At 42.1% G+C, this 12,431-nt stretch overlaps 1 protein-coding gene across 3 annotated transcripts in view; it reads left to right on the forward strand.

The window, feature by feature from the left end:
• The window catches only part of ACTN1 (actinin alpha 1), a 96,314-nt gene that overhangs the window by 45,316 nt on the left and 38,567 nt on the right, over positions 1–12,431 (forward strand). For all 3 annotated transcript variants that reach the window (XM_080619956.1, XM_080619954.1, XM_080619955.1), the window contains exons 3-6: positions 2,313–2,432; positions 9,889–9,975; positions 10,490–10,577; positions 11,522–11,600. In XM_080619956.1, the coding sequence (XP_080476082.1) occupies positions 2,313–2,432; positions 9,889–9,975; positions 10,490–10,577; positions 11,522–11,600 (374 nt within the window). The remainder of the gene's footprint in view (positions 1–2,312; positions 2,433–9,888; positions 9,976–10,489; positions 10,578–11,521; positions 11,601–12,431) is intronic.

Here is a 12,431-nt window from a genome sequence, read left to right on the forward strand (position 1 = left end):
GAGATGCTCTCCCTTGTGTTGGCCATGCGCATGTGGCCACAAGGTGAATTGGATCAGCTTGCTGTTCCAGCCGAAACCTAATCTCTTGTCTTTATTTTTCATTTTACAAGGCTAGTTACAGTCACATGAGCTGAAGTAAATGGTTATTTTTTTAGCTGACTCGGCCCATTTGTTGGTATTTGGCAGCATAGTTCTGCTTAAATCTATTGCGAAGCTACATGTAAAGATGTCGTTATGACACTATCACAAAAAATGCTTCCACTTTTATGCAGAATGACTAGCATTATCCAAACGGAAAAAGAAAGCAACATGCTATGACATGTACTGGAGGCTCCATTAAAGCAAAAGAGATATTTTTTTTTAGTCCTGGGATAGAGGTAGTGCCATAAATAAATCTTTCTACTTAAATTGTCAGACATCAGTGTTTACTTTTGAAAGTGAATCCAGTTTTATCCTTAAGCTTGAGAGCTAATAACGCCAGCCTACTCTGAAACACTTCGAAAGGATTTTCATTTCCAGACTTTTTTGTTTTGTGGGGCATGGCTATGGAAATAATCTGGTTTTCTCCCCTTTACCTTTTCCTCACTCCTTTGTTAGGAAAAAAACATGGGATTTTAGTATGAAAAAGAGTTCTTTAAAAAGTACTTTTCTTTCTCACCCTTCAACCTCAAATAAAGGTTTTGAGTCAGGCCACACTGATTTAAATATTCAGGTTTGAGATATAGCAGGAGACTTTTAGAACTGAATAGGTCAGGTGAGTAATTGCTTGCCTGGACTTGCCCATTTGATCTCTTTTTAATTATCTCATAACTTCTTTTCAAAGTGAAAAACCTGCTTGCACTTTGTTCTGGTCTTTTTTGTATTCTGGAGCTTGTGATCTGAAAGCAGCTGTTCTGTTCATATTTTGGTGTTGTGTCACACACAGGTGGTTCCTGATGTCCCCTCTGATTATGTTTCTAGTAGAGGTTCCTTTGAAAAGTCCGTTTGTCTGCCTAGGCTTTAATTTTCTTACTCTGCATGTTTGGTTAGTGTTAGTAAAAGCAGGTTGTGAGCGTAGTTACTGGTAGCCTATCAGGAATGGCATGACTATACTTAATGCAACTCTTTCCAATGAATAAGGTCGAGAAAGCTCTTTTTCAGATCTTTGTTCAGAGCTTTGTTCCTGTCAGGAGCTGGCATTTGCCCTAAGACTTATTTCTATCAGAGATTTACCTCAGAGCTAGGCTGCTTCCTTCTCTCTGCCTCATAAACATTTAAAATGCATACCACTCTGTAAAAGACCACTGCATAGAGTTAGAAATACATCATACGTAATGGAAAGGAGTTGAGGTGACAGCCCTTACAGTTATAAAGCCACTTGGCAAAGAAGTGATTTTATTTCCTGATAGAGGCAGTTGTGGCTATTCAGCGAAGAGACTAGAGAGAAAGGAGGTCTGTATCCTGGCTGGGAAAACGAAGCAGCAAGATACAAGTTCACTCTCATATTTATAGAGAGTTCTAAGGAGGGATTTTCTTTGTAAAATGCTGAGGGGAGCTCCTAACCTGTCTTTGGGGGGGGAGGTAGTTTGTGTCTTTTCAGAATCAGAATCAGAATTACCAGGTTGGAAGGGACCTTCAAGATCATCGAGTCCAACCCATACCTTATACCTCGACTAAACCATATCACCAAGTATCACATCCAATCTCTTTTTAAACACATCCAGGGATGGAGACTCCACCACCACCCTGGGCAGACCGTTCCAATATTTTATTATTCTTTCTGTGAAAAATTTCTTCCTAATATCCAACCTGTACCTTCCTTGGCGCAGTTTGAGACTGTGTCCTCTCGTTCTATCAGTTGTTGCCTGATAAAAGAGACCAACCCCCACCTGTCTACAACCTCCTTTCAGGAGGTTGTAGAGAGTGATAAGGTCACCTCTGAGTCTCCTTTTCTCCAGGCTAAACAACTAAGCCAACTAAGGTGGCTTCCAGTCACCTTATCTGTGATTGATTATATGGAGGTTAGTACCACTGTCTAGCTTAGTGTGGTTTTGAAGGACCTTTTCACCTCTGCTATAAACCTGCTGTGGAGAGGGCTCAGTGCCAACAGTTCCTCTGTTATTAAGTTATCTGGGATGCAACAAAAAGATACTCTTCTGTCTAATTCTTTCTGGGATTACTTAACAGTGAGCGCTGTCCTGCATTCACTGTTGAGAAAGGGTGCAGGGAGGTCTACCCTCTGCCTGGCTGAGCAGCAGGAGCTACCAGCTTAGGGAAACAGGGAAGAAAGGGTTTAAAACTGTTTTCTAATTTGTATTTTTTTCTCTTATTAGGTGAACGTTTGGCTAAGCCAGAAAGAGGCAAAATGCGAGTGCACAAAATATCCAATGTGAACAAGGCCTTGGATTTCATTGCCAGCAAAGGAGTCAAACTAGTATCTATTGGAGCAGAAGGTAAAGAAACCAGCAGATTTGTCTAGGCCCAAGCTGTGCTGAGCTGTTGCCTTTCTCTCACACCTGCATGTCATTTCCCTTTGCATCTCCCTAGCTCTACCACATCCTTGTAGAATAAGCTACAGAGGGGAATGTAGGATATATTATGCCTTTACTCTGAATTTAAATCTCACCTTCTCACCAAACTGCCAAACCTGATTCTCACATGGGCTTCTTGGTCAGGTCCTCCTGATTTTCTTCTGGTTTTCATGAGTTAAGGAAAACATTGAGCAGTGGCAGAAACAAATTGAGTGGTTTCTTTCTCAAATCAAGGAAAGTCTCATCTGAAGCATAGCAGCTGCTTGTATTCAGCTTGTTGGAGAGCTGCTGGGAAAGATCCCCTATTGTGGTAGGATATCCCATGGGTCAAAGCCAAGTGCAATCCCCAGCACAAGTCAGGGACTCCAGAGACTCCAATTTTCAGTGCTTCCAGGCTTCTTGTGCACTCCAGAAAGGTGGGTGCTCTGTCTGGAAGCCTGGGTATTGTTGTGTAGAGACCACTGTGGGCAGCATCAGGGATGCCCCCGAGATGAACTTGCAGATCATGCAGGTGGCAGGGAGTTGTGTAGGATTTTTGTCTTCTTAGCAAAAGTGGTGAGTGTTTTGCAGCTATGTCACCCAAGATTCAGAAAGGCTTGCAGGTTGCTAAGATAGTTTGCTCTTTTATAAACCTTAACAACTTGTCACCTTATCTGGTTTGTGTTTTCATGACACTTGTTTTCCTCTGCTTTGGACCTGTGTGTGATCCTGCCTATGAATTCCTGTTGTCACTGTTGCTGTGGAGACACTCTGCTTCTATGGTATTTCTATGTTTGCCTTTACAGTGACCACAGAAAATGAGGGAGGTTTGTTATCTCCTTCTTACAGATGGAATTATGTGGTTTCTCCAGAGAAACTCATGTCAGAGCCAGGAAAGAAGCCCATGACACAGTTCTGGATGGGCATTTCTCCTCTGGGAGAGTCACGCGGCTGCAGGGCTGAGCCCTGCCTGTTCTTAGCCCAGGAGGTCAAAGCAGTGTTGACTGTCCCCAGTTATGGCCTTTCAGGCATGCTTTTGTGGGCATCTCCAAAGACATGTGCCCATCCTGTGATCCACTTGTACTGTGTCAGATCAGGCAGAATACCTCAGCCACTACAGGTGCTTATGTTTGCTTACCTTTACCTCAGCATACTGAGACTTGGAAACAATTTCAAACTAGTGTCCAGGGATATTGCTGACGCTACTTTATTTGGTATTAAGAGCAAAATGCAAGAGGCGAGTGGCTCAATGATATTGATATTTTGCATGCAAAATTTTTCTTCAATTTTCTCAGCTTTTCCCACAGGAGCAACCTGACGGCGTTGCTGGCCCTGAGTACTGTTTATGTAGCACAAATGCACATCTAAGGTCATTTTGTGCCCTTACAGAAAACTGATGCAATGTCTGATGTGGTAATCCATATCTATATGAGACCCTTTTCAAACTGGATCTGTAGCCAGAGGCCTTCTGCCTTAGGACAGCTCCTGCTGTCATTTGGATCTTGGGCAGACATTTGGATTTTTCTGGGAGCCTAGAGCATGCGTAAGGCCTATCTTGCCTGCTCTATCCCCTATTTTTATTTTTCTCGTTCTGCTCTCCCTGACACTAGTTTGCCTTTTCCTCTCCTTCCACTGGATTCTTGTTTTTTGCTCTCTGCTCCTGAATCAGCTGTGACTGTACCCTCACAGCACTTAGAAACCATTTACAAGTAAAATGGTTTGTGACCAAATATCTCCAGAGCCCAATTGTTCAATATGTATTCATGGCAGTTACCCTGTTCAGAAAGAGGCTGAGAGGTGCCCTTTTGTGACAGAAGCCATGATTTCTATCAGTTCAAAGAGTGAGCCTGACCTCCTCTGCCAAATGTTCCTGTCTTTCCTATGTCATTGTGCCCATGCAGCTACAACTCAATATGGGTTTCTTCATACTAGCAAAGGTAGTACAGCACTGAAGTTTGGACCAAGGTTAGCTTTGGTTTTTATGCTGAGCCCATGCTGCGATGACAGCTCAGGCCATGTAAGTGTGATCACAGTAAGGGCTCCCCCACTCCAGCTTCTGCCTGTTCCACCCAGGTGCTCGGTGGACAGTAAACTACATATCAGCCATAAAAATGAAATTTTACTTTGAAGAGCACAGCAGTAACTCTGTCCATGGAAGGGATTATAAACTTCCTGGAGCATGAATTTTAAGAGCGTACTTTCAGACTGTAAGAAGACATCATGCAGCAGCAAAGTAGAAGATAAAAGCAAATGAGGCAGACGTACACTAAGACACCAAGAAAATGAGCTGTAAATGTCTCAAGCAGGTTGGACTGATCTAGGAAGTTTTCCAGGTGGCTTTTCCCCCAGGGGATAAAACCACCATCCAGCAGCAGTGTGGTCGTACTGGCTAAGGCAGCACACTCCTTGCCTCGAAGTGGCTTTCTCCATGCCTGGCTATCTGCTGGGAAACAGGGTTCTGTGTGAACCTGTAGTTCAGCTGTAGTTCTCTGTGTGCACTATACAAATGGCATTGGCCATCAATGTTCTGGGCTAGTTGGTTGGGGTTTTTTGTTAAAAAATGAGCTCCAGAACGCATCCCAAGGAGACTCTCAGATTAGCTTAAGCCTTGTGCAACCTTGTGTTTAATCAGAGCTAAAGCCAGCAAAAAAATTTTCACGGCATTTATCTCGCATTTCATCAAATAAAAATCCCTCTCAGCTGTTTACAAGCCGAGCTCTTCAGATGTGTCCCAGTAAAAGAGAATCAGAGTTGAAAAGGACTCCCTACACACAGCATGAGTGCAGGACAAATTCCGTGTCCACATTCAATGGAGGATGAACTGAGCAGACAGAATAAGAGCTGCTTTTTACAACCGTCTTTGACTGTTAACAATTCAAGATGATTCTAAACATCTTTGTTAGCCAGAGTACATAGGATCAAAGTAGTTGTGGCATACAGCAGATCTGTGTAAATCTGAATCAAGGAAGTCTCTTGGCTGTTGAGGCTTCCAAAACTTTTTTCATCTGCTTTTAAATCTCACTGTCATCTGACACCTCAGAAGGCTTCTTTTGCTGTAATAGATTCCATACTATGGTGTCAAATGCTCCTGGGATTTAACAGATTGAATAGGTCAAGTATGTGACCCTAAGACTGTTTTATTTGCAGCTCTAATCTACATAGAAAGTTGTGGCTTTTTTAGACAGATGTGACTCAGTTCAGTATAAAGATAACTTTGAATTAACTGATCCCTATTTTCACCTTCACAAGTGAAAAGGAGAAATAAAGCTTAGAGATTTCAGTTGCAGAAGTCCCATTTGAGCAAAATATCTACTGCAGCATCAGGCAGAGCAAGCATACATTTGACAGTAGAAAGAGGGGAAAATAAGGTCTCTCTATGTCAGTGAGTGAAACATAGCATGTTTGTCCCTGTCACCTGCCCACTCACAATTAGGGAGCCAAGATGTACACTCTCATCAACAATGCCACCCATCTGTCCTAAGTCTGGCTGGACCATCATTACCAACATGCTTTCTAAAGACAGGGGCATGGATGGCCTATCTTATTTTATTTGGCTTTTGTTAGGATAAACAAAATGCAGGCCAGCTTTTATTTTGTGTCACCACTGGTGCTCTGTGTCTCCAATTTACAGATCATAATGCTATCCTGCCAGTTGACCATGGGGTAACTAGAGGCTGTGCTCTCATGGGCAACTCAGAAGTAGCTAGGGAGAAAACAATTTCTGTGGCATTGATTCTGCTTCTAAGTACCCAGGCCAGGGTACAAAAGTAAGCTTAATAATTTTGGCATTTTTCAAAACGAGTTCATGTATTTAGAAAATGTGGTGGCATTTTAAAAGCCACATTCATGTAGCCAGCCAGTCTTGCTCCTAAGGACTGAATATATGTCAGGCATTTAACTGGCTACCAGCAAATGGGTGAGAGTACTGTGGGTTTCGTGTACTTTGTTCGTGGTATTTGTTACAGTTGTGCGAGCTGGGGGGAAGCATGTTCACTGTTGCAAAAAAATTTCCTTCCAGTGGGTGTAGATGCCTCACTAGCTTTAGCCAGCAAGTGATCCACCCCCACGCTGAATGTAAATCACATTAATAACATGTACTTGCTGCTGATGTTCAGCAAACAGCTGCTGGTGGTGGAGTAAGTGCAGACAAGACTTTGCAGAGTCCTGCCTAGGAAGATCATTTGGAAGGCACAGTTAGGCAGAAGATACTGTCTGAATATTAGCCTTTTAATATTTGAACTGCTCTCACATTACTGAGCTTTACTTATATCAGCAGGGAACAAACACAGTATCTTCAGTTAAGCATTAGGTTCTTCTAGCTTTGCAGTGTTGTGTTCAACTTTTCAACAAGTCCTGTGGACTCACTTTCTGTTCATCACCAGGAAGCAGAAAGCTTCATGCAAACCTGTTTTGCAACCATGTTTTTCACTTTTCTTTCTTGGCCATATTCCACTATATTGAAAAGAGACTGGCAGCAGCTGAAGGAATCCTAAAGGAAAAGGAGGTTGGCATTGGAGAATTCAGAGGTGGAAAACCAAGTGAGTGAAGGCCAAAGAACATATGGCGTTTCTGATCAGGCTGGCTGACTTTGTAACTGGGTTGCCAGAAGTTTTTTAGCTCTAGAAATAAAAAATGCTTACCCACTTCTAACAGATAACAACAGTTTTGTTAGCTATAAAAAGGAAAAAAAAATCAGAAAAGGACTGGGGATGGTGTGGTTCATTAAATGTGCATCCCAGGATGGATCACTCATTAACCTCACTCACATCAGTATCTGTTTGGTAGGTGGTGGGTTTTCTCTATGTCAAGAAAAAATAAAATGACACGTAGAAGTGAAGTGGTGAAATATTCTGGGCTTCTTCTGTAGCAGCTTTGCTTTGGTTCACTGCTAAGGAAGAATAAGAAATGGGAGCAGGGAGCACACATCTTCCTTTTTAAGTGAATAATGCAGTGAAGAGGGTGGGGGGAGACGAGGTACTTTCCACCTTAACTCCACCAGCTAACTTTATAAAACTTGAATTTGAGAACTTGACCTGAGCATAGTTCTAATGCCACATTAGCAACTTGACGCCATCTGTTTTTATGTAAGCATCTTGACCTTTATTTCCAATTAAAATCTGTGGAACAGTAACATTAGTTACCTGTTCCAGCTCACTGATTGATTTATTAGTGTTCATAAAGCACATTTCAACATTAAAATATTGCCATCAGATTTTAATCTAGTTCGTTAAAATAAAGAGCTCAATTTAGCTGTGGATCTTAAATATATCCTAGGGTCCTCCTACCAACTGCTCTGGTTTTCACAAGCATTGGGGGTTTTTGCTTTTCTGAAATCCCCACAAAGATATATCATGAACACAGCAAACAAGCTGAAAACATGGATGCTTTCTTTTGGAATTTAGCTGCAGCATCTTGGGTATTTCTAAAGATAATAAGGATTTTCCTTTAAGTTGATTATGGTGCTTTATTGAAGGGGTGAAGAATGCAAAAAGTCCAGAACTGAATATACTTGCCATCACATTATATTTTCTTTCATCAGCCTAGCAGATAACCCCAAAATACCTGTAAAAAATTAATTTGTGAGAAAACTATCAACAGACAAACACATTTTTTTCATGCCAGCAACAATAGCTGTAGTTCTTTTGTACTGCAGTGAAAAGTTGTTGGCTATTTAATTCTGGGCAAACTGACGGCCCACCAAGATAAGTACAAGTGTGTACTCTTTAAGTGCAGAGCAGAGAGGACACAGCGGCTTACTGCAGTAGCACAAGGTGGCATGTCTTATTTTCTGCCTTTTAAATCTGTAAATCCCAAATGCAAATGTATGTCAAAGCACAGCAGAGATTATCCTTCTAATCTACACTGGAAGTTACACTGTATGTGTCACTAAATCACAGGCTTTCAGGAGTTTGGACCAGACAGACACAGTTTCTGAACTGCTGTCTTTGGGGTGTGTGCTGCTTGTTGGCTTGAATACACTTGAATTCACATTTTGAAAATTTTTCATAATACAAGAACCTTTTCTTAATGGATTAAAAGGAAGACTTTAAATATTGTTGCTTTTGTGACAGGATTCAGACAGGTGGCAGTTGCCTATACAGCAAATTTCTGCTTGCCCCCCAGCATGATACATTCCCGCTGGGAAACTTTATGGAAGCAGCAGCACAGGGGTGTCTACAGGAGTACAAAAATGGCTTCTGGTAGCCTTGTTAGGACTTGAATTATTCTACCTCCAAACAGTAGGTTAACTCAAATCCTTTTCTTACTGAAAATACCCTACTAACTTGTCAAGTTGTTTGTGAGAGATACGTCTGTCATGCAGGAACCTGCCAGAGAATGAGTAGGAGAAGAAACTAGCTCAGCTAGTTTCATCACCCAAAAAAGTTAAGGCTGTAGATTCTGTAATGTGTATGTATAGTCTGTGTGGAAGTTTTGTACATGCTGAGGATCAGCACTTGAGGCACAGCTGCTCCCTGTTTGGACTGTTTGGTGCTAATCTACACATGGTAGAAGCCCCTTCTGGGCCAGCATCTCCCCAACACCTTCCCTCAGAACCCTGATCCCCCATCCAAAACAGATCACCTCACACATGCAAGTGGTTACTTTCTAAAGGCTATGAGTTGTTGACCCTTGCCTATTTACATTGCGGAGCCTACTGAGCAATAAAGCACAATCTGCTTAACATCTTAGTTTATGTTATGGTCTGCTCAGGCAGGCCAGCATGGGTCTTTGCTTCCTTTCTAAGCAGGAAGCATGTATTTTGAGGAATGCTCTGTTGTGTCTTTTGGTAATTATATGACTGAAAGAAGTCCTATACAGGCAGTCTGGCGTATGTTTGAAACAACATTTTCAAATTAAAATGTTGATGTTTCTTGGGATTTTTGGTGATATCTTCTTCACAGGATGGCATCAGCTGTCAGAGCTCATCTGCAGTGGGGAGTCTCAGTGGTTCTTCTGGTATAATTTCACTGAGGCTCTTACATAGCTGACTTAGAGTAGGCATATCAGAGTAAGAGAGGAAGACTTTTCTTTTTCCCAGTTTGGCTTCTATGACTTCAAAGTGATAGGAACTAAACCTGAACAAGGTGGTTTTAGGCCTCTGTAAGGAATTAAACTAATCAAAATTGGTCCTCATTCCTGGTCTTTTAGATCAGCAGTGTCTGTTTTATGCTGGTATTATACTGCAAGAGAACCAGTCTGCTCACTAGGTACTGCTGGGCAAGACTGGGGAGGCAGGGAAGAATTGGAATTCGAGTTTTCAGCAGGAATTCCAGTTCTTCCATCTACAAAAGGGAAAGCTTCCCAATTTTCCTATTTCACTAGGATTTGCACTTGAAACTTGATGCCTTTTATTTCTTCTCTTTCTAACATTTTTTCTTTTTTTTTTTTTTTCCCCTAGAAATCGTGGATGGCAATGTTAAAATGACTCTTGGAATGATTTGGACCATCATCCTTCGTTTTGCCATTCAGGATATCTCAGTTGAAGGTAAATCTTAGTTCTTTCCAGCCACTGTTCAGCAATGAATAACTGAGGTCACTAAATGGCTTTGCCACTTAAAAGGCCCGGAATGTGCTCTCAGTTGAATCACTGGAAGATCCTAGGCAAGCTGCCCTGTCATTTCACTGGCATTTCTGGACAGGTTCAGGTATACTGGGAAGTTTTTCACACCCTCTTCTTGTAAGAGATTTTAAGAGCAGCTCAAAATTATGGCTAACCTCAAAGCCAACATTGATATTGGAATCCATTGCATTTCTTGCAGGTAGATTCAGGGACTACTACTGAAAATAGAGGTGTCTCTTACAAGTCCTACAAAACTCTCCTTTCTAATCCCAAAAAGCTATCTGCTTGCTACAGAACCTCATTAAGAAAGTAATAAAACTGTCCTAGTAGGCTCTTCCAAACAAGGCATTGAGTTGGTCATGTTTTTCTAGCGTATGCTCCAGAGAGTCCTGCTTTCTAAGAAAAATAGTTAATTGGTGCATTTTATTTCTTTCTGCAGAGACATCTGCTAAAGAAGGACTTTTGTTATGGTGTCAGCGGAAGACAGCCCCCTACAAAAATGTAAACATCCAGAACTTCCATATCAGGTGAGTTACAAGCAGGAACTTAGCTATACAATATGTCTCTTGGTACATGACAATGTGTGCTGACGATGTGTGCATAGCAATGTTCCTGACAGACCTCCCTAGAGGTCATTCCTAGATGGTGCGTAATGGTGTAGTCCAGAGAAACACCTAGGAAATTAAAGACTGAGGTTATAACCCAGAGAACTGACATCCCTGTTCCTCAGTTCAGTTACAATTGCTGCTTTCATAAAGTTCTTCCGAACATGAAGTCCTCTGAAAGCAGCAGATGTGCTACAGGTTAAATAAGACAGCTTTTGCTCCATGAAAACACTTCAGGAGCAGTGAAATAAGGGCTGCCTCAGAAACTATGTATTATGGCAGAGCTGGGAAGGGATGAGAGATTTTCTTGCTCTGCTCTTGATATTTTCGAATTGGCAGATGTTTCGGTGAAGGTTCTGCACAATAGTGCTTTTTCCATCACAGCTTGGAGAGCTGTATGAACCATATAAATGTAAAGCACTTTTTCTGAGAGCTTAAGTGCTATCCACTCCAGTCTGTACTGTGGTGGAGCTAGCTATGAGAGTCTGCCTTTTCCCTAAAGAATGAACTTGTTCCTCCTTTATGGTTTGTATCTACACCTTTTTCCAACCCTGAACTCTACACTTGTCCTTCCATGCTCCACAGGATATGAACAGAGAGTTCAGCACAGAGAACTGGCAAAAAGGAAGTGACAGTGCAAAGGGCTTGTTCTAATCACAGTGGATTTTTGTAGGGATTGAAAGGAATTTTTATTGCAGTCTCATGCAGGTAGAAGACATGCACTTACAGAGGCACTGTTAGCTAGAAACTAAACCAGAATTAGTCTTCCTGCTATCTTGGTGCCTTCCGTCATGCTTATACCTGTTACTGTCTGTCTCCCTGGCTGAGCACACCGTTCATTGTCCTCTCTTCCATCTCTGTCATAGTTGGAAGGATGGCCTTGGTTTTTGCGCTTTAATTCATAGACACCGTCCAGAGCTCATCGACTACGGGAAGCTACGAAAGGTACGCTCAATTTGTTTGCCAGACTGGATGCTTGGGTCCTTGAAAGTAAAGAGGGAGAAGAATTAGCTTGATAAACATAATTGGAGAACTTCAGCACAAGCTGGCAGTTACAGGACTGGGGGAAGGAAGAAGGGATGAATCAGTACATTCAGGCTTCTTAGTGAAGCGTGAACTTAATGAGCTTCCTGCTTGACTTTCCCTGCTTTCAGGCTGCCTTATATGAGACACACATGCCCCAATCCCAGCTGATGAGCAAAAGCTGTCAAATTCAGTAATACCAAATGTGGGACTAGTTCTGTGCTAATGTCACAGACTAGCGAGTCGAATCAGACTTAACATTTCTTGGAGAGTTGGGTAGAAATTAGATACTTCGTGTTCAATGCAAAAGCTCCTTGAGGGGCCTGTGTGCCCTCACTGGACACTTGTCATCTGCTTCCAGTTTAGCACTGAGCCACCTGCAGTACTGAGCTTCTCATAGCATGTAGGTATCGTACCAGAAAAGCATTTGCTGTAACACTCGGTTTTACTTTTGAAGTTGCCACTGATATCATGATATCTAGCTGCTCCAGAGTTTGCTTCCTGCATGTCTTGGAGACAAGGTTGCAAAGCAGATGATGCAAATAAGCTATCTGTGGCTTGTGCTGCCAGCAGCATCTTGACCCAGCAGGGTGATGGAAGACCAAAGTGGGTTCTCATCCTACTGGCATTCCTGCAGTTGGCTGAGATCTGGTTTCACTGTATCTGTGCACATTTGGAGTGAAATGTCACCAAGAGCATCATTCATGTGTTGTTACTGGGGACATGAACATGAAAGCCCGTCACTAATAGACT

This window comes from Psittacula echo (assembly GCF_963264785.1).
Source record: "Psittacula echo genome assembly, chromosome: 5".
Taxonomy (NCBI): domain Eukaryota; kingdom Metazoa; phylum Chordata; class Aves; order Psittaciformes; family Psittacidae; genus Psittacula; species Psittacula echo.